The sequence below is a fragment of the Typopeltis vanoorti genome, chromosome 12, assembly GCF_054136105.1.
Source record: "Typopeltis vanoorti isolate ZY-2024b chromosome 12, IOZ_Tvanoo_1.0, whole genome shotgun sequence".
Classification (NCBI taxonomy): domain Eukaryota; kingdom Metazoa; phylum Arthropoda; class Arachnida; order Uropygi; family Thelyphonidae; genus Typopeltis; species Typopeltis vanoorti.
In genome coordinates, this window is record NC_143560.1 from 72,969,438 (window position 1) to 72,993,229 (window position 23,792).

General features: G+C 35.7%; 1 protein-coding gene across 1 annotated transcript in view; it reads right to left on the reverse strand.

The window, feature by feature from the left end:
* Positions 1 to 23,792, reverse strand: part of LOC150100884 (protein O-glucosyltransferase 2-like) — a 128,188-nt gene that overhangs the window by 46,333 nt on the left and 58,063 nt on the right. The window contains exon 5 of the mRNA XM_090401546.1: positions 17,110 to 17,282. Within this exon, the coding sequence (XP_090257672.1) occupies positions 17,110 to 17,282 (173 nt within the window). The remainder of the gene's footprint in view (positions 1 to 17,109; positions 17,283 to 23,792) is intronic.

The window sequence follows — 23,792 nt, forward strand, 5'->3', positions numbered from 1 at the left end:
GTATTATTGATTTCATTAGATTTTATTCTCTGTAAAGTGAAATTATATTTTGTTTATCAGTGAGTTCTCTAATTTCTGTTTATTTCTTAAAATGTTAATTTCCCCCCTCCCCTTACCTTAGGTAGACAAGATATTAATTTTTCACAAAAATACAGTGGTTAGAGAGATAGGGTGCTAAATTTAAGAATATTTTTGTAACTTTTCACTAACTTTTCACTAACTTAAGACACTCATTCAGAAGTGATATATGTATGTATGTGTTTTTAGCAACCTAATTCAGAAGATGAGGTGTTTTCAATTATAAGATATCCAGGACACCCATGTATATTGGAACTGATTCCAATTTTCCTGCACAGTAAGGAGATTTTGAAGGGCTAATTATTTATTAGCTATAGGTGCATGCTCCCAAAGTGAGAATGCACCTATAGCTAATAAATAATTTTCTTGTGAGAATTAACTATATGGTTGGAGAGCAGGTATATTAACCAGGCCAACTATTACAACTATTCAGCCAACAATTTTGAATGCAGATATTTCTAATTAAGTTTATTTTCACTGTTCACAAGAGAATTAACTATGTATTTCACTTTGGGAGCATGCACCTGTACATTTTTTTCCTCTGTGAAAAAAAATGTATAAGTGCATTTTTTTTTTTAGCTCTGTGAGTTAGTGTTTTCAGGATACAATACTGTTGAGTTGGATGATGGTGTGATTATGCAATTATCTCCCTGTATGTGTGGGTTTTCTATAAACAGAAAAAGATAAGGAACCATTTGGAAGCCATGTAATTAAGGTATCCAGGAAGGGCAGACAGTCAGCATCCTGTTCAACTGCGAGGTGAATTTTAGGGTGTTGGCTACTTAAATGAACTAAAAATGTAACCAATATCCAAATAGCAAACACATCATCAATATAGCTTAGGGAAACCAATGGTTTGAGAGTAGCCGTATTCATAGTTAGCTTTCTGAAGTGATCAATGTAGAAATTGGCTAAATGGGGTAGGCATTGCTGTCCCATCTAGTTGTTTGTATATCTTCCCTTTCCATATAAAATAACTCTCATGTACTGTAAACTTAAATAGTTCAAATGTATCAGGGGGGAAATGTGACTTTATAAATCAAGGGTTTCAATTAATGGTATATTTGTAAACAGTGAAGTGATATTTGTTGGAAGTTTTTCCCACTTGGTTATACTATAAATTAAAGATACTAAGAAATTATATACTTGGTTTAATCCTTTATCCAAGTGTAAGCAAACAAAGTGTGGAACCTGAAGTATTTTCAGGACTGGGGCAACTCGTATATAGAAGCTAATGACTTCTCATCACTTGCCTTAGTATCCCATAATGCAAAGCACACATCCTTACAGACATGTGCTTTCAGTACATCCAGTGGCTGCTCATTACACAATTGCAGAAAAGAAGAGGAATGGTGGTGCCAGTTTGGTAGAGCATAGATCCAAGAAAGTAGTTGTAAAAAAAAAAAAAAAAAGATATAGAAACAGAGCACTTATGAGAAAGTGATTGGAGGAACTTCATAAGAAAGAAGTCATTTATTAAGCAGACTGTCCTCTTCTGCATAACCAAACATTCTCTAGTTTGGGATGCACTACCTCAAATGTGTGAACAGCATTCTAAGGCTGGGCTCCTAATATTTTATAAATTCCAAATTTATAAAATAGTAGGAGTTGAGAAGAAGAAAAGCAGTGTTCTGAATAATAACGAATACCAATACAATAGTTCCCCCCCCCTCCCACTTATCTGCGGGTTCAGTTATCTGTGGTCAACCTCGGTTTGAAAATATTAAATGGAAAATTCCTGTAGGAACGTATTCTCGTAAGCTCTCTGGTCAACTTATAAAACTTTCATAGTTTCTGCAAAGATTTGGCTTTGAAATAATGTTAGATAGAGTATCTGCTTTGCCTATGTAATTTTACATCACTGAAATGAAGCCCTATGGCTCTTTCTTTTAGTAATAAGCAATTTATAAGTTTTAAATTGTGCACCGTTCTGAGTAACGTGATGAAATCTCATGCTGTCCTACCTGGGACATGAATCACCCCTTTGTCCAGTGTATCCATGCTGCACCGTATACGATACCCACCAATTAGTCACGTAGTAGACATCAGAAAATATTAAATGGAAAATTCCAGAAATAAACAATTCATAAGTTTTAAATTGTATGCAATTCTGAGTAGTTCTCGGTTATCAGATTGACTGTTCTGGTATCACAGTGCTTGTGTTCAAGTAACCCTTATTTTACATAATAATAGCCCCCCCCCCCCCAAAAGTGCTTTCTTTTAAGTGTAAAAGTGAAAGTATTCAACTTCATAAAATAATAAATAAATAAATAATAAAAACGTATGCTGAGGTTGCTAATATTCCATTCACATTCAGCTACCTTTTATTACCGTATTTAATTTAAAGTTTAATTTATAAATTAAACTATAAATTAAATTAAATCCCAGGAAAAAGCAAAGTACATATAGGGTTTGGTACTATCTGCAGAATGTCTTGGAACGTATCCCCTGAGGACAAGGGGGGGACAGGGGGACTGCTGTATAGTTTTCTGGGAAGTGAGGTGCTTGTACCAGGATATGCTAGATGTGAGGGTCAAGCCAAGAAGAGAAACTGATCTTGACTGAGACAAGAACATCAAAAGCAACAGGGAGGAAAATAAGATCTTTCTGGTGTGAAGCCAGCAGGACTAAATATGTAATTGGTTCCTGCTACAATCCAGAGGAATAAGGAAGAATGTAAATGACATGCACCTGCAAATTAGCATGATGAGTAATTATTATGGGGGATTTCAACTATGGGGACATAAATTAGGAGGAGGAATGGTCACAGGCAGGAAAGGAAATGGAATTTATACAGCTCCTGATAGATAATTACTTGAAGCAACATGTCATGGAGGGGACAAGATTCAAGAGTAGCGGATCTGATCACTGCAACAAAGAACTTAACACTAACCAATCTAGATGTGTTGCCTCTGCTTGGAGAAAGTGATCATGTAATCTTCACCTTGGAAATTGCCAGACATGCAGAATTTTCTATTAAGAAGGGATATATGTGGAATTACAAAGCAGGTGGTTATGACAAGCTAAGGAGACAGCTTTCAGCAGCCATTGCATAAGAATTTGGAGAGGAGAGATATTGGTGGTGCATGGAAGATGGTCAAGGGGTGTCTGAAGAAAGCAGTATGTGAATGTATACCAAGAGTCAGAAGGATTAATCAGGTATAAGTTAGATGGATGAATAGCTTTATTAAGCTTGAGTTGCACACAAGGTTGTGGAAGAATTATAAAGAAAAAGATGATCAGCATGCCCATGAGCAGCACAAGGCACAGGCAAGAAGGGCGACCAGTATGGTAAAAAGGCCAAAGCTGATTATGAGAGAAAGCTAACTGATGAGGCTGAAAAAAACCTTAAAGAGTTATTTCACTATGGCAAGTAAAAGGAGGAATGTATATGGAAGGATGGCTTTAAAAAGTACTGATGGTGAGGAGGTAACAGAACCAAACCAAATAGTTGAATTATTGAGTGAGCATTTTGCAGGTGTGTACTATTTAATTCAAGGATCGGCAAACTTTTTAGACCATTGACCTCTTCACAGAATCCTTGATTCCTCAAAATAGCCCCATCATGTTAAATAAATGAATAAATGTTATCGATCCCTTGGACAGCTACAATGACCCTCGGGGGATGATATCGACCACTTTGCTGACCAGTGATCTAGGTGGTGGCATTGCAATGTCATATGTGACACTGATGATAGAAGAATAGAGGTTGAAGAAATGAAGGTGCTTAAAATATTACAAAACCTCAATATGAACATAGTAATGGAATTAAATGGCTGATAATTCTTTGCATAAGAATGTGCAAAGGAATTATCAGCTCCTCTGACCAAGCTGAAAGGAATAGATACTCTGTAAAGGACAACATAATTTTGAAAGGTAAGTCTTGCCTTATTAATTTGCTTACTTTTTAAAATCAAGTAAGGAGTTGTATAATGGAAATAGCCACACAGAACATTGCATAAGTTTGAACAAATGGGAATGGATATGAATCTGGTGATTTGGATTAGAGGGTGGCTGATGGACAGATATCAAAGAGTGGTTTATAGTGGAGATGAGTCAAGGAGAAGGCAAGTGACCAGTGATGTACTGCAGGGCTCAGTACTTGGTCCACTGTTGTTCGATTTGTACATCAAGTATAATAAATGTAGTTTAATCCATTATCCAAGTGTGAGCAAACAAAGTTTGCACCTGAAAGTATCTTCAGGACTGGGGTAAGGTGGTACAACACCAGGGCACTCCTTGCAAAGGTGGAGCAAGCTACCAACACTCCTATCTCAGTATCTCCCATAATGCAAAACACATCTCCTTGCGGATATGTCTAATGTTATGCATTAAGGGAAGGGCCACAACCCAGACTAGTTTCGAACTTCATTGAGGTCTCTTTGGTGGGAGCCAGGCCCAAGTGGAGATATCAACCAGAAGCATTAGCAGGTCATCTCTACCTATAGGAGTTGCCAAATGGTGTGCCACCCTTTTTTTTTAATAAATTACTCTGGATTTAGAGAAAGATGTTGAAAGTTTATTTTTCACTTGGTTAGAGTATAATAAATTTAGTTTAATCCTTTATCCAAGTGTGAGCAAACAAAGTTTGCACCTGAAAGTATCTTCAGGAATGGGGTAAGGTGGTACATAACATTAGACATATCCGCAAGGAGATGTGTTTTGCATTATGGGAGATACTGAGATAGGAGTGTTGGTAGCTTGCTCCACCTTTGCAAGGAGTGCCCTGGTATCTTCAGGCGCAAACTTTGTTTGCTCACACTTAGATAAAGGATTAAACTAAATTTATTATACTCTAACCAAGTGAAAAATAAACTTGTACATCAAGGATATAAGAAATGATTTGACAAGAAATATTCAGTTGTTTGCTGATAATGTTAAACTGGAAAAAGCAACAGTAAATGAAGGTGATGCAGAGATCCTGCAGTAAGAGACTTAAACAGACTAGCAGTATAGGCAAAGTAGATGGCTGCCAGTTTAATGCAACCAAGAGTAAGGTGATGAACTCTGGGAAGAAGAGATCACAAGCTGTGTGTACTATATTGATGGAAATGAACTGCAGGAAACCGATGATGCTAGGGATAGAGAGGTTATTGTTTCCTTATAGAAGGCTACATCTGAACTCCCAGATTCCATGGGGGAATGAAGAAATTGTGGAGAAAATCCAGAGGCAAGTGACAAAGGACAACCTATGAGAATAGATTGACTGTGTGTAGGCTTCAAAATAACAAAATTGATGGAAATGAACTGCAGGAAACCGATGATGCTAGGGATAGAGAGGTTATTGTTTCCTTATAGAAGGCTACATCTGAACTCCCAGATTCCATGGGGGAATGAAGAAATTGTGGAGAAAATCCAGAGGCAAGTGACAAAGGACAACCTATGAGAATAGATTGACTGTGTGTAGGCTTCAAAATAACAAAATTAGCTAATAGGCAAAAAAGAGGAGACATGATAAAAGAATTTAAGTTATTAAAGGGATTTTATAGAATTAACACTGAAGACTTTTTTCAGTGCATGGCAAGAAGGTAGAGAACAAAGAGTCACCAGTGGAAGTTGTGCAAGAGTGTGGTTAGCAAGGGGTTAGATTTTTTGCTTGGAGGGTGGTGAATGGAAGGAATGGGTTGCCAGAGGTAGTTGCGGGTGCTTCATCAGTGAATGAGTTTAAGGAGAGGTATGATAAGTATTGTGTAAATAATGGATCTCCCACAGTGAGTCTTCCAACTCTGTGGAGATAAATCTATTATTATCATAATAATAGAAATTCTGTCAATTAGGATTTACTAGAAACTATATTTCTCTAAATCCTAGCTAATACAACACGGGTAAATTCCACGATGAAAGTTTACTTAAAGAATTCTTTCATTACAGTTTAGCATTTCTATTCAATATTCAAATTTTACCTCTCTCTACTATGTTGCTATTTAGTTTATGCTGGGGCAGCAACAACTCTCTTGCTTCACTGCCATTATCCCATGACAGTAAGAAATCTCTCTCTCTCTCTCTCTCTCTCTCACCCCTCCCCCTTACATTGCTGTCTTACTTTGCACCATGACAGCGGCATCTGTCCCCACACTGCTGTCCTACTTCATGCAAGTAGGACATACAAAATGACAGTAATCTCTCTCTCATGCACATGCATTTCCTCCTCCTTCTTGGTCACACGACTCCCTTTTCAGGAGTCATGTGACCAAGAAAATTCACAGAAGTGCATCTCTACAAATATTAGACAAATAAAACAATAAATTAATTCAACAAAAGCATATACATAAAATTTATATTCTGTTACTTTCATAATATAATTATTCTTCTTTATCATTTGCTACTTACACTTAAATAATTATAGAGATACATATATACAAAACCACGTGTCATTATGAAATGACATGTTCATATTTTAAAATTTCTTGCCTAAGAGAGATTTACTGATAAGCCTAGAATTCTCATCTTCTGGTTGGCAGGTGAACAATTTGTGTGATATGTCTGATAGCAAACAGAGTAGATGCTCACTATTACAGTGAAACCCTAAGGACAGAGAAAGAGTTTTGTTATAGCACGAGCTTTGCTAGTGAATTTGTGGGGGGGGGCTGTTTCATGGGAACAGGGTAGAGGAAGATCAAAGGAAATGGCAGGAAGTAGAACACTGATGACAGAACAATGTTCATGTATCACTCGTGTTGATGTTTAGTGGGAAAAAAAAAAAACACCTAAATATAACTAATTAAATTTATTTAGCTAATTAGATTACTAAGCCAAATATTTCACCATGGTCACCAAGGCATCTTTGTGCGAACAAAGAAATAAGAAATATACTAAGTATATAAACACACAGGCATCCTCTATGGGAGCAGTACTGGAATATTGCTAAGGGTCTCAAAATTATGACTTCCCAGATTTTTGGTAATGCAACATAACAGAATTTATTTAAGTTTGAAGCAAGTTGCAGTGCTGTGACAGATTCCAGAAACATTCTCTATGATTTAAATCTGTTTCTGTATATGATGAAAGTTTTCCCCAATGGATACGGTGATCTGCATTCATGGCACAGTCTGCCATCCTGGAAAATGCTGGAACGAGAACTAAGAAATTTGTGGAAAACTGTATATTGATGTGAAAGAAAACACTCAAGATATGAAAAGTACAAATGCTAACAATAATGGAAGATGTACCGTATATGAAAGAAGAGACTAGAGAAGTATCAAATTAAAAATATAAAAATCCAGAATTAACATATCAATTTTAAAATGTTACATTAACTTAAATAACATCATCATCATCAAATTCCTGCCATGTACCCTCAAGGATTGTACAGGATATGATAGTACTACATGAAAAAAATCACATCATTGCTAACTTCCTATCTACAATTTTCCTCCAAATCAGTCTGTTACTTGTCAAAACTCCAACATTATCAGATCTTATATTTCTATCATCTAAGGCACTTTGTACCGTATCAATCCACGTATATATTGGTCTGAGTCGTTTTCCTGCCAACTTGGCAAAAAACACTTGTTTTGCTAATCTTTCCTCACCCATTCTGTTTAAGTGACCATACCACCTGAGATTAGCTCTGCTAATGCATTCCTGGATGCTGACAATGTGAGGTTCTTTCCTAATAACCATGTTTTTAATATGATATTGCCACTGATGCCATCTATTCATGCCTATAATCTTACTCAGGACTCTCTCATATCTGCGGCCTTTAGTCTTTGGTCAAGTGTTTTACTTCTGACCCAGCTCTCAGATCCATAAGTTAAAACTGGTTTGAACACTGTCTTGTATACAGCTAATTTAGTGTTCCAACTAATTTCTCTCTTATTCCATATGAATTTATTCAATTGACTTCCAACCATAACAGCTTTGCTGATTCTGTTGTCTATGTCTATATTTAATTTACCATCTTCACTAAAAATCGTGCCTAAGTAGCTGAAATGTTTTACTTGTTCCACAGGTTCTCCATTCACAACACAGTTGACATTTTCAATGATTCTGCCTATTTTCATTGTCTTTGTCTTTTTATTGCTGACCTTCATACCATATCTATTACAACAGTTATTCAATTTAGTCAGAGAATCTAGCAGACTTGTAGCGGATTTATTTAGAAGTAAAACATCGGCCACATAAAGCAAAGAGCTGACATTAACATCTCAAATTTTGATATCATGTTTAATACCACTTTCCTTCATAATGTGATCCATATAGATAATGAATAACAGGGGGGATAATGTACATCCTTGTCTCACACCAGATTTAACATTAAACCAGCTGCCTGTACTTCCTTCAATTCTAACTGCTGACTTACAACTCAAATAAAGACTAAGTATTGCTTGATATAATGCCCAATTGACACCATATAACTGTAGCGTATTGAATAGCTTCTCTCTTGGCACCTTGTCATATGCCTATTCCAAATCGACAAAACTTAAATACAGATCTTTGTTATATTCCCATGCTATCTCGACTATTTGTCGTAAAGTGAAGATCAGATCCTGACAGCCTCTATTTGGCCTGAATCCAGCTTGTTCTTCACCAAGCTATTCTTCCACAATTCTTCTCAACCGTTTCTCAAGTATACTTGCATAGATCTTGCCAGGAACACTCAGTAGGGAAATACCTCTGTAATTCTCACATTCAGTTTTATTTCCTTTTTATATATGGGTACTATGAGAGCTCTACTCCAATCATCGGGAATTCGTCCCTCTGTCCAGGCTTTCTGAACTATGAAGTGTAACCACTGTAAGACTCTCATACCACTATACTTCAGCATTTCTGGTCGAATATCATCTATTCGACCAGAAATGCTGAATACATATCCATACTTCTCAGGAATACATATCCATACTTCAAGTATGGATATGTATTCCTGACTGCATGCCTGGTCAGTGTTTTATACCACTGTGCTATCATCACTGCTTGTTTCATTTAGCAGTTTTTCAAAGTAATTACTCCACACTTCAAGGATATCTTTTTCTCCCGTTTTCATGTCACCTGTATATCTCTAACTCCTTTTACACTCTTTCCTCCATTCCTAAGCTTTTTAAACATCCTCCAGAATATTTTGTCACCTTCTTGATATTTATTTTCTATATTATTGCCAAAGTCCTCCCATGAGTTTTGTTTAGCTAGTTTTACACACTGTTTAGCATTCTTGCATTTGTCTCCATATTCTCTAAGAGCACAAGCCGACTTATTTGCCAGGAACTTTTGATATGCTTTCTTCTTTTCCTTCACTGCCTTTTTAACTTCCTGTGTCCACCATGGAGTTCTAATTTTTCTATTATTGCAGACAACTTCACCACATGCCTCTCTGGCTGAATCAATCAGGGCTTTCTTCAAGGCTTGCCACTGAATCTCCAAGGTTTGATTCCTGTTCTCAAATTTCATTTTTTTCTTCAATAATCTTTGTGTATTTTAGTCTACAGTTCACATCTGAGAACTGCTCAACTTTTATTCACTTTAAAACTTTCTTACATGTTATTCTTTTCAATATGAAATTCAATTTTATCCTGCTCAAGACTAAATAGTAATCACTTCCAATTTCAAATCCTCTGTACACTCTGGTGTCCTGCACCATGGACAAAACATCACTATCAACAATCACATAGTCAATGAGACTTTTCTTATTCCTTGCCTCTTCTCTCCATGTGAATTTGTGCACATTTTTATGTTGGAACATGGTGTTAGTAATAACCAGTCCATGTCCTGAGCAGAAATCCAACAGGTATTTGCCATTATTATTAGCTTTGCTCTTTTCTCCAAATTTTCCCAAAATATTTTTGTATGCCTGACAATCATTTCCTACTCTGTTATTTAGATCCCCAACAAGGACCAATTTCTCCTTTTTTATTGTGTCAGCTGCTTTCTCTAAAGCCTCAAAAAATTCCTCCACTTCTACCTTAGCAGAACCTTCTATGGGACCATAGGCACAAATAAGTCCCATTGTCCAGTTTCCCATTCTCATATTTGCCCACATCACATAACTCTTTTTACAACTTGAAGCCAGTCAGTTAATCCAACACCAGTTCTTACTGTGGCTTGTTGCTCCTTATACAAGTTGGCTATCAACCTGATAGTGTGTTGAGGAAAACCCATTCTTTTCATTACTTCCCACAGTTTCACATGCTTGATACAGTCAAAAGCTTTAGAGTAGTCTAAGAAACACATTACCAAAGGGCGTCTGAATTCTTTATATTTTTCTATGATCTGTCTAAGGCAAAGGATCTGATCTCTGGTGCCCTTACCTTTCCTAAAACCAGCTTGTTCCTCGGGCATCTCTGCCTCAACTTTTGCCCCAATCCTATTTAGCATGATCTTCAATAAAATTTTGCTTGCATGAGATATCAAACTAATAGTTCTATAATTCTTGAATGCCTTCATATCACCTTTCTTATGTAGTGGTATGAAAACTGACTTCTTCCAGTCTCTAGGCCATGATCCTGTCTCCCATATCCTTGTAATCAATCTATGAAACACTCTTATCCCTCCTTCCCCTGTGGCCTTAATTAACTCTGCTGAGATTTTATCTGCACCTGGGGCCTTATTGCTGTTGAGCTGCTTAAATGCTCTTTCAACTTCATGCCTAAGTGGAGGAGATTCCAAATCAAAATCTTCTTGGTGGGAGGACTCCACATTTTCTTTATCCACTCTGCTGTACAGTTCCTCACAGTATTCTTTTCATCTGTTTTTGATTTCCAACTCTTCTGTTAGTAATGATCCATTCCTGTCTTTGATGACATTCAATTTAGGCTTAAACTTGTGCTTTAAGTCATGAACTAAATAAAACATCCTTTTATAAGTATGCCTTCTCATCTGGAACTCTATTTCTTCACATTTATTAATATAGAACTTTTCCTTGTCCTGCTTGATGGCTCTTCTGATTTCTCTATGTAATCTCTTGTATTCTTCGGTCCCTGTGTCTCTTTGTTTTTCCAACCGCCTTCTTTGATTAGTTCCCATGTTGAATCTGATATCCATAGTGTTGAAAATTTATTTATCACTAGGTTAGACTATAATAGATTTAGTTTAATCCTTTATCCCAGTGAGAGCAAACAAAGTTTGCGCCTGAAAATATCTTCAGGACTAAATATAGTGTTGTACTATCTTATCCAGTAAGTAGTGCAACACCAAGGCAACTCGTGGCAAAGGTGGAGCAAGCTACCAGGCACTTCTAACCCAGTATCTCCCATAATGCAAAACACATTTCCTATGTGGATATGTATAATGTTATGCATTAAAGGGATTGGCCATCTACCCAGACTAGTTTCGACCTTTATTGAGGTCTCTTCAGTGGGAGCCAGGCCCAGAGCTGGAGATACCAGGCAGAAGCAGTAGCAAGTCATCTGTGCCTATGGGAGTTGCCAAAAGGTTTATCACCTTTTTTAAAAATTACTCTGGATTTAGAGAAAGATGTTGAAAATTTATTTATCACTAGGTTAGACTATAATAGATTTAGTTTAATCCTTTATCCCAGTGAGAGCAAACAAAGTTTGCGCCTGAAAATATCTTCAGGACTAAATATAGTGTTGTACTATCTTATCCAGTAAGTAGTGCAACACCAAGGCAACTCGTGGCAAAGGTGGAGCAAGCTACCAGGCACTTCTAACCCAGTATCTCCCATAATGCAAAACACATTTCCTATGTGGATATGTATAATGTTATGCATTAAAGGGATTAAAGGGTAGCTTGCTCCACCTTTGCCACGAGTTGCCTTGGTGTTGCACTACTTACTGGATAAGATAGTACAACACTATATTTAGTCCTGAAGATATTTTCAGGCGCAAACTTTGTTTGCTCTCACTGGGATAAAGGATTAAACTAAATCTATTATAGTCTAACCTAGTGATAAATAAATTTTCAACATCTTTCTCTAAATCCAGAGTAATTTTTAAAAAAGGTGATAAACCTTTTGGCAACTCCCATAGGCACAGATGACTTGCTACTGCTTCTGCCTGGTATCTCCAGCTCTGGGCCTGGCTCCCACTGAAGAGACCTCAATAAAGGTCGAAACTAGTCTGGGTAGATGGCCAATCCCTTTAATGCATAACATTATACATATCCACATAGGAAATGTGTTTTGCATTATGGGAGATACTGGGTTAGAAGTGCCTGGTAGCTTGCTCCACCTTTGCCACGAGTTGCCTTGGTGTTGCACTACTTACTGGATAAGATAGTACAACACTATATTTAGTCCTGAAGATATTTTCAGGCGCAAACTTTGTTTGCTCTCACTGGGATAAAGGATTAAACTAAATCTATTATACTGATATCCATAGGTCTCTTGGTTTTCTTATTGGGCCGAGATACGTCTTCAGTGTATCCTGTATTATCATCTTGACTCCTTCCCAAAGTATTTCTGGTGAGATTTCCTCATTAGTCTCCAAAAAATCATCCAGCCGAGTTGATGTTTCTTCTGTGAATCCACTAGGAATTACTCTAACACCCAATCTAGTGGAATGTGCCTGACCTGGAAGTTTTCGGAGTCTTAGTTTTACTTTGGCTCTCACCAGCTGATGGTCTGTACCACAATCTGCTCCAGGACAAGTATGCACATCAGAGATGCTTGTCTTCCATTGCTGGAGAGCCAGGATGTAATTAATCTGGTGCCTTGACCTATCAATGTTAGATATCCAAGTATAGGTCCGTCGTGGATGTTTCTGGAAGCAGGTATTGGTAAGAACTAATCTGTTAGCATGGGCAAATTCCAACAGTCTTTCACCATGGATGTTACGTTCACCCAGACCAAACATGCCACACTCCGGCCTGACTCTCATACTCTTTCCTACTTTTGCATTTAAGTCTCCTAAGATGTACAGTACGTCTCTCCTTGGTAGGCAGTCCAAAACAGTTTGTAAGTTTTCATAGAACTCTTCACTCTCTTCTTCAGGCCTATCGTGTGGGGTGCCTAAACTACCACAATTGATACATTGGTAGGCTGAGCCTTAAGTCTAATGGAGAGTATCCTATCATTAATGGGGTTATAACCAAGCAGGCTTCTTGCCTGAGCTGTCTTCAGTATCACAGCTACCCCATGATGTTTTGAGTCACCACCTAAGTAAATAACTAGCTTACCATCCTGTCTATTGAAGTGACCTTCTCCATTCCATCTGGTCTCTATAATTCCCAAGATGTCAATTTTATACCTATCCATCTCTTTACAGACAATCTCATTTGTAAACCCCCAGACATTCCATGTGCCTATGTAAAACTCCTTTCTAAGATTAATCGTATACATTCTGTCTTGCTCATTCACAGTATCACTGACTTTTGATGGAGACTGTAATATACTTCTCGAACAGGACCCTCTGCCTAAGCCTTGAACGTGGCTCTGATTATTCTGCGCAACAGCCGATGCAGCATGAGATGCATTATTAGGCACAATCATAGTAGCATTTTGGAGTGAAGTCACTGCAAGAAGAAAGTGGTAGGGGTTGCAGAGGCCCTTTCCACATAAGATGAAATAGCAAAATAGGAAAGATTCACCCCTAGCCCTCAAATACTCTAATAGCATCGGGGGGAAGGTAGCAAGAAGAAAAGAAAGAAGGAAAGAAAAAAGGGGAGGGACCAGTCTACAGATAATATAACAGATGTATATTACATGAAGTAAGGCATGGTCCAGCATCAGGTACCTCGGGTTTGCCATGCTCGTACTCACTTTAGTGAGTACGAGCATGGCAAACAACTGACATAAATTGATACTGTCCTCTTAGAACTGTGAAAGAAAAAAATATGGCACAATATACAGTATATCTTTATTTCAAAGTTTAATTAAAATTTATAAGTTTGTAAGGGTAATGACTCCTTTGGTGCTTGAAAGATTCTTTATCTTTAAGATAAAGAACTATTCTGCTTTAGAATTTTTTTTTTTTTTTAATTAAAATTTTTTTTTATTTTTATTTCAGTAGTACAGTGTGCACATATTTAGCTCATTATGAAGATTTCAGGTAAGTGATTACACTTTGAAATTTAACTATTAATTTTGCATTTTCATTCCATACTTTTCTAGTTCAATCTTATGTTTCCCATTATTGTTTGCATTCTTTGTGTTTGGTTCTATTCTTTATGATCTGTCACTGATGTATGATTTTCTGCCATTTCTTGTTGCACTTGCCACCATATATAAACTATGCTGTTGTCAATGTAAGATTTCTAGTCACTTCCTTTGTCGACTGATTATGATGTCAATTGCTAGGAAATTCAGTTCACTATCATGAATATTTTAAGATTTTATTTGTAGTAGTGAGCAGAGCTTAAAATAGCATTGGTTCTATTGGATTTAGGCTGTGACTTTCTCTTGTTTGTTATGGCATATCATTTCATGATAGTAGTGTTCATTATAGTGTGTGTCAACTCTAATTTCACTTCCCTTCCAGCCTCATTTGTGAAGAGAGAAAGGGAGCAGCTAGTTTGATTTATTAAAGTTTCCAAGAAACAAACTCACAGTTTAGGTAATCAGACTAAGAAATCCAATAAAGAGATCACCATGGTCATCAGAATTAGGAGAGTGTAGATGCAGCAAATGAAGGCTACCAAATGAGGTAAGGGAATCCTGAGGCAGTACAAATCAAATAAAGGTTTAATCATCTTTGGCAAGGGATATCATATCTGGTAAAAGCACATGTTCTGCCCTTCTTATGGAAGGCATCATGCAGAATGTAGATGGTACTGCTGAGATGAACCATTGTAGAGGATGTGATGGAGTTCAATAAGGAACACTGAGGCTAATGCCTTTAGATCGTGATGTACATCATTAATTTTGATACCCCAAATGTTGATAAAATGGAAGCGATTTTTCTCTATAATTTTGATGTTATACTGGTTTTTGAGGGCCTGTGTAGCTCAGTGGAAGTGGGGCTTGCATCCTCTGTGCTAAGCCACCCAAAGATAGACTTTAACATATTCCGTTAGGGTTAGGTACCAAGAGATGACAGCATTTGTTTGCCTGTCTCTTCATCAGTTGCAACTTATACGAGGGTGGTCAGAAAAGTTCTCGGCCTCAACCATAGATAGCAACACTATCAGCAAGATTTTTTTTTTCCCTAAGTTGGTACATCTGTCATAAACATCCATGTGAATTTGCAAGTCATTTTATTAAGTAGTTTGTTTTAAACAGCTGCCTAAAGCAAAAGTGTTGTCTGTATCCCTTGAAATGGATAAAATTGAGTATCGTGCAGTTATAAAATTCTTTGTAAAAGAAAATGTTGTCTGTATCCCTTGAAATGGATAAAATTGAGTATTGTGCCATTATAAAATTCTTTGTAAAAGAAAGCTTAACGCCAAAAGAAATTAATTTGAAGTTCATAAAAGTTTACGAGCACTCTTCTCCTTTGTTTTTGACCTGCTGAGTTTAAACGTGGTTGTACCAGCCTTGAAGATGATCCATGTGAAGGACATCCAAAAAGTGTAACACCACCAGAAATCGTTGATCAAGTGCACGATATGGTATTGGATGCTGGCGAGTCAAAAGTGCCAAAGAAAACAAAGTCGGTTCCATCAGCAGGAAAGGTCATGGCATCTGTGTTTTGGGATGCTAAAGGCATTTGTTTATTATCTTGAAAAGGATAAAACAATAACCAGGGAATATTATTCTGATCTTTTAACCAGACTAGATAAAAAAATTTGCGAGAAAAGACCAGGTTTGCAGAAGAAAAAAATCATCTTTCATCAGGACAATCCACTTGCCCACAAAGGTGTTTTATCAATCTGAAATTTAAGGGATCTGCAGTATGAATTGTTGGAACATCCACCCAATTCCCCAGATTCTGACTTCTGTCTCTTCCCAAAACTAAAACTCTTCCTTGCTGGTCAACATTTTTCTTTGAATCAAGAGGTGATTGCAGCTGCAGAGGGATACTTTGCAGATCTTACTGAAAACCACTATAGGGACGGGATAATGGCAGTTTAGCATGACTAGAATAAATGTTTTAAGGGAGATTATGTTGAAAAATAAAAATAATTTTGAAATTATAAATTCGTTTTTTCATTGTTAGGCTGAGAACTTTTCAGATCACCCTCGTAATTAGTGATAGTCATGGGTCAGCTATCTTCGAATGGTTACCGGTGTACTACCCACTCAAGTCTTCAAAAGCTAGATAGGGTTAAAAGGCCTTGCCTACTCCTCCCTTGTAAGGGAATAAAAGTCATTAAATGATTTTGTTTATTTACTTATTGGTTTTTGATTTTTTTTTCCCTATTCTAATAATTTTTTTATATTTTTTGGGATTTTTTTTTAATAACAATGAAAGATAACCAGAAAGGATCAAACTCTGGGTCCATCTGGCAAGATTTAAAGATTAGGCGATGCCTTATAAAAGAATCTGGCTTCAAAGGATATATCTCTGAACCAAAGCAATCCACCACAAGATGGTGCTTTTAACAGTGTGAAAGTTGGGTGTATATGTAGGGAAGGAACAGCCATACCTATGGAATATACAGAACTATTTGTGATTAAAAAAGATCACACTGACTTGTGTATTATTTGTTTCATGTTTTTCACTTCATTCTGATTACAGCAAAGCATACAGTTGCTAAAATGTACATAATATTATGTAAGTAATGTTAATAAAACTATGAAATAATTTATGGGGGGTTATCTGTATTTTAAGTGTGTTATTCATTTTTAAATTTCTGATCACTTATTCCAGTTATTCTGTTTACTCATAAAAAGAAAGTGATTAAAATAAGCAGCTAAAAAAAATATTTTTTTTTTTTTCAGCAGCTTTAATTGTTTATGTCCAAAAGAAAGCGATATTAGTTTATATAGAATACCAATAACCTGTTACCTAAATGCTTGACGCTACAGTGTAGCTATGTTAGTTTCAAACTTTTCACAGGTTCTGTTATTAAAGAAAAGTGGCTTATCATATATGAATAATGTTAGTATTATATTATATTATTGTCAAGTTTTTATACTACAAGGGAATTTCATTTCACACAAATTTTACAATATCTACCATTACAAAACTTTCAGATTATGATATCAAAAAAGACATATAACATCTCAGATTTAAAAAAAAAAAAAGAAATTATTCTTACCTTCCCATCATTTCCAGAGTGGATTCAGTTATATCATATGTTGGCATCACAATATCTCTTGTATCCTTAGATCCACACCATGAAAATACAGGGATAGGATTTTCTGCAGCTAATTTGTGTTCCAAAGGCCAATCTCCCAAGTTTACTAACATTTCAGTATCTGGAAGTTTCACCTAAAATATTACAGAAAATTGTTGAAAAAAACAAATAAAAAATACCATGTCATCAGAAATTAAAAATTTATTCTACACTGAAGGAAATACTGAAACTTGCATAGATAAGTCCATGCTGTACGAGGGTGGTCTGAAAAGTTCTCAGCCTAACAATGAAAAAACGAATTTATAATTTCAAAATTATTTTTCAACATAATCTCCCTTAAGACTAAATACATTTATTCCAGCAATGCTCCAGTGCCATTATCCCATCCCTGTAGTGGTTCTCAGTAAGATCTGCAAAATACCCCTCTACAGCTGAAATCGCCTCTTGATTTGAAGAAAAACGCTGACCAGCGAGGAAGAGATAGAAATCAGAGGGAGCCAAATTTGGGGAATAGGGTGGATGTTCCAACAATTCATAGTGCAGATCCCTTAATTATCCCATTGTCAAAACACCTTTGTGAGTAGATGCATTGTCCTGATGAAAGATGATTTTTTTTTTCTTCTACAAACTGGGGTCTTTTCTCACAAATTTTTTCGTCTAGTCTGGTTAAAATATCAGAATAATATTCCCTGGTTATTGTTTTACCCTTTTCAAGATAATTAATAAACAAAATGCCTATCATCCCAAAATACCAATGCCATGACCTTTCCTGCTGATGAAACAGACTGTCTTTTTTGCCACTGAACAACTGGCTTCTGTCCACTGTTTTGACTGCTTTTTGGATTCTGGTGTGTAAAGGTGAATCCAAGTCTCATCCATAGTAATAAAGCGACACACAAATCTGTTTTATTCTTGTTAAAACACTCCAAACACTGTTCAGAGATTTTCATGTGAGTGCATTTTTGATCTGCTGTGAGCAAGCAGATCTTGTGTAAAGATTTTTCATTTGCAATTCTTCATGCAAAATATATCACATATGTTCTTTTGAAATGCCTATAGTCTCAGCAATTTCATGCACTTTGACTCGCCGGTCATCCAATACCACATCGTGCACTTGATCAATGATTTCTGGTGTTGTTACACTTTTTGGACGCCCTTCATGTGAAACATCTTCAAGGCTGGTACAGCCATGTTTAAACTCAGCAGTTCATTTCTTAATTGTCGAAAAAGAAGGAGAAAAGTGCCCATAAACTTTTATGAACTTCGAATGAATTTCTCTTGGTGTTAAACCTTCTTTTACAAAGAATTTTATAACTGCACGAAACTCAATTTTATCCATTTCAAGGGATACAGACAACACTTTTGCTTCAGACAGCTGTATAAAACAGACTTGATAGAATGAGTTCAAAATCTTGCCAATAGTGTTGCCATCTATGGTTGAGACCAAGAACTTTTCAGACCACCCTTGTATGTTAGAGCTTAATAAATGTTTACATGAAAATGGTAAAATTAATTTTACTATTGATATTTCAGTTAATGAAGCATCACACAGAGGCAAAGATCTCAAGTTTATCATCTTTGCATTCTCTAGGTCTATTTCCCAGGTAATTTGCAGTTTGGGAACTTTTTTTTCCAGTATATTTTTTGTGGACTTATATACATATACAGTCGATTCCATTTAATTGGGCCACCGGTTAATTGGGGCAGCTGCTTTTTTGGGCCAAATTTCAAAGAAGGGAAACCAAACCAACATATTAATACATAATTTAAATGCTTAATTGGGACAACTTTTCGCTTAATTGGGACAGTAGCTGAAAAGGAATTTAACAATTTTTGATATATTTTATGGATTTTTCGAAAATATGGCAACACTAGCGTGATGCGAATCAGTTATCTTTCGTCATGCGTCTGCTTAAGAATCTACCCTTACTATATACCGTACCTAGCGATATCGATTTATTGTGTCAATTTTATTTAAAATTTTTAAATCTTTGCCAAGATGCCAAGAAATGATTTTACACTTTCAAGTAAAATTGCTTTGCTGGTTAAAATTAAAAGCCAGCCATTAAATTACAAGCCATCGTAGACTTGCTGATATAATTGGTGTACCGAAATCTACCATAGCACGTCTCCTACAACAAGAAAATCAACTGCGTGAGGAGTGGACATTACAGAAAGAAATTCCAGGAACATTCAAAAGAAAGCGTGATGGAAAGGACCCAGAAGTCGAAGAAGCATTAGATCAATGGTTTTCTATAGTTAGCAGGCAAGGCGTTAATATCAGCAGCCCAGTGTTGAAGGCGAAGTCAGAGGAGATCGCTAAAAAGCTGGACCACAACGATTTTAAAGCAACTGCTGGTTGGTTGTCTCGATGGAAAGCGAGACACAATATCAAATTTAAAAAAGCGCATGGCGAAAAGGGCAGTGCCGACAATGTAAGCTCTGAACAATGGCAAAATACTAAAATCCTTACTTTTTTAGAGAATTTCTGTTCAGATGATATTTACAACGCTGATGAAACCTGCCTCTATTATCGTGCTACGCCAGACGGCTCCCTGTGTTATAAGCACATTGCACTGTCAGGGTATAAAAGGGCAATGGACCGCATTACTGTGTTATGCTTGCAAATATGTCGGGTACGGACAAACAAAAACTACTAATTGTAGGAAAAAATGCTAAGCCTCGATGCTTTAAGGGGTTAAGAATAGAGGTTTACCAGTCGAGTAAAATGCCAATAGTAATGCGTGGATGACTTCTGAAATTTTTCGGAATTGGCTTACGAGTTGGGACATAGAATTACAACCAGCAGAGGAAAATTTTGTTGCTTCTCGATAATTGTGCTGCACACCCTAATTTAGATAATCTAAAAATTATAAGGCTGGAATTTCTTCCTCCTAATACAACATCCTTAGTGCAACCAATGGACAACGTCTTTAAATAAAAAATTTAAAGACGTTGTATTGAGGAAAATTGGTTAATTACATACTGGAATCCATTGATGAAAACCTATTAACAAGTTCATCAACAGCCAGAGAGATCAGTGCAAAAATTTCTATTTTTCAAGCAATACAGTTTGTCTCTGACAGTTGGCGAGCTATAAAAAGCAGCACAATACAAAACTGCTTTGCTGTTTGTGGTTTAAAACCTTTGGAGGTTCTTGAAATTTTGAGTAGTGATGAAAATGAAGACATACTGCAAGCTCCTATCGTGGATAATGAAGAATTTTCAACAATAGATGACAATTTACCATGTTACGATGAAAATGAAAACTTTGAAGATGCAATTGTTGAAGTCATTAAATCCAAACGTCAAAAATTTGACGAAGAATGCGATGATGAGGATGATGACCTACCTGTGCATGTAACTAATCGTGAGGCCAAAAAATTTATAGTCGGGTTACAGCGTTATTTTATGCAGGAAGGTAATGAAGGAAGCCCTACATCCGCACTGAATATCTGTGCTGATTTTGTAGAACTGCAAAATTTCAAAAGCAAAAGACAGACTACAATTGATGCATTTTTGCAGAATTAAAATTTGAAATTGTAAAAGTCATCATGTATGCATTATTTTTTCTGCACAATTTATAGTACAAATGTTTTCTGTATTTTGGTCTAATAAACCATTAAAATAGGTACCTAATTATTATTTTTTTACCTACTTATTCATTTACCTGCGTATTACATATTTTATTTTAGAATTTATTATTAGTTCGTTTAATTGGGCCAAAATGGATTAGCCCGTGTCCCATTTAAGCGGAATTGACTGTATACGCATGTATGTCTGTATGTAGTTTTCTGAATTAAATAAGTAACCTTGTAATTGCTACTACTACTACTAGTAACAAGATTTTTTTTTTTTTTTTTTTTTTTTTTTTTTTTTTTTTTTTTTACGAAAAACAAATCTAGAAGCCATTTCACACTTATTATTATTAGGTGACACCTCCAGGGAGTCCAAAGACTCATCGAGGGAGGGTACCTATTCTACATCTCTCTGCCTCCTCCCCTCAGTCGATCAACTACAACGAACCGAAACTAAACAAATGCCATCTACCGCCCACCACTACCACTTTCACAGACAATCACAAACATCCATGCCCATGGCAGGATTTGTACCTGCAGACTTTTGGCTGGAGAGCAGATATGCTTACCACTCAGCCAACCAGGTCAGCTGTGTGTGTTATGTTATTAACAAAAGGCTTCCAGAATCTGAATGCATAATGGCTTCTTCATTAATACATTTCTAGAGAGGGTCATAGGAAAGGTTGAATTACTGAATTATTCAGCTGCGAAATTTAAATTCCAGTGTTAACAATAAGCAGTTTCTAATCTATGTTTCATTAGCATCAAATGGTAGAAAACATTCATTTAAGTTTGAACCAAGACCCAAAGGATGTTCTTAATTGCTGCAATAATCACACCTGAGCCTTCAGCTAGTTGTTTTAAGTTTTATTTTAGATATTCTACACAAACCCACCACCTTAGTTACAGAAGATAAATAATCTCAGCCTTTAGAATTCGATTCTGATAGCAATGATTCTGTGACTTTAGAATGTAATTTGTGTAATTTAAATATAATTTTTGAATGTAAAGAAATGAAATTTGTACCTTATTTCTGCACCAGATATTCTGAAACTACTATCACTCAATTGGAAATTTAAAATAATGTATTATTATGTAATGATTAGCAAGCAGCTCAGTATTTTAGATCTAGACCATAAGCATCAAAAGAACTAAAGTTTTGTTAGATGTAAAATAAATATTGGAACTTAATTTAAAAAAAAAAATGTTTGAGAAAAAAAAATGAAACCGAGGAATAAATGACAAGTCAAATTCTCAATGAAATAGCTCTTCATATTAAATGAAACTTCATATAGAAGCCAGTGATTTGTCCTAGACTTCCGAACCAAGAAAGTTACAAAACTCACTGATTTCCCACTTTGTAAAATTGAGGAATTACTGATCTATTTGGAGGGAGCACACTATTTTACAAAACTTGATTTAAATTCTGGCTTTTTTTTTTCAAAAGATTTGGATAACCTAATTTAACATCCTATGGAATGTTTTAAATTAAATTTTACATTAATAAGAATTATGACAGCTCAGTCAAAAAAATATATATATATTATAGCAAAACCATCAAAAACATTTAAGCAAGTTCAGATTATTGGTATCTAAATTTTTACAGGAAATGTATTCCTAACTGCTTATAGGTATTATGCCCCTTAGTATATTTGATAATTCACTTAACAAGTGTGATCTGACACCCTGAAAGTGACATTAACGAGAGCTGTTCCTCATTTACCACCTAAATTTGGTGAAACCTCTGCTGATGCTTCATTGCAGCTGTCTACTGGTTTAAAAAGATTTTAAACCAGTAAATTTTTCATCCTTAAAAAAGGAGGCAATGGCAATAATCTTCCCATTAAGAAAATTTAGATATTTGTTGTTAGGACATCATTATTAAAATAAGATCTGACTGGCACTTGTCATTCCTAATTACTATGATCAATAAAAATCAACAATAGATGGCCACTGAAATTACAGGAATACAATATTGATATGACATGTCAGGCAAAAAAAAAAAAAAAAAAACATAGCTCAATTTTTAGGGTCTGATAATGATCAAATCTTGGGATAACTATTTGAATCAAAATGATGAAAATTCCCAAATTCATGTCATTGGTAAGGTGTGGTAAAAATCTTAGCATTTATTAATTTATCAAATTGTAACAACAGTTCAGATGTAAAATTTGTCCTTAATCTAAAAGTAAGGTCTGACTTACTCCAAATAATTATATTTAAGAACTTCCTTGCAACAGTCTTCAGTTTGATCTTTCATTCAGGGAGCTTTAGGAAATCTAGTCAGCATATTTGTGGCTACTAGAATATACTTATTACCTTTTATAGTAATTGGCAATGACCTATCACATCAATAACAACAGCTGTGTATGTATGTGTACACTTGATGCAATTCTAACAGATGCACCAAATTGTGTTTGTGCCAAGTGTTAAAGAAAATTTAAATGAGTTCATATCTGATTGGTGCAATGATTTGAAACTTAAGACTGATCGACTCAAGAGCAAATTATAAAAAGATATATTTAATAAAACTAAACAAACCTATATCACGGTAAATATATTTAAATTAATAAATATGAAAACTAATTAGATTAAGGCTTTCTAAATAAAACTATACTTTGAGATATCTTATCTTTAGAGAATAAATTCATTCATTCTATTATTAGTTTTGTTTTACATATACTTAGTCAACTAGACTGAACATCTTGTTTTTTTACAATAAATTCTTAATAAATGTTCATTAGAGTGTGTTCTTTATCAGACCTTTTATCAAAATGTAAAACTGCTCCTTACCTTCCCTAAGACTATGCAGTTGTTTCCTTATTTTTCTTGAAAAGCTCTAGATCTTAGTTGTTGGGGAAAGCTTTGTAACAAAGGCTGTTCCAAAGAACAGAGACAAATGGAATAAAAGGGGAAGATGAGAAGCAGGTTTGGTGCATTTGCAGTTGGAGACTGGATTAGAGATAAGAATTTAGGGTTGTAGAAGTTAATATTCTGATAGTGTAAAGTTTGTCAAATGAGAGAGAAATGCATGCACTGTCATCAGCAAAACTGTAAATTAGATGT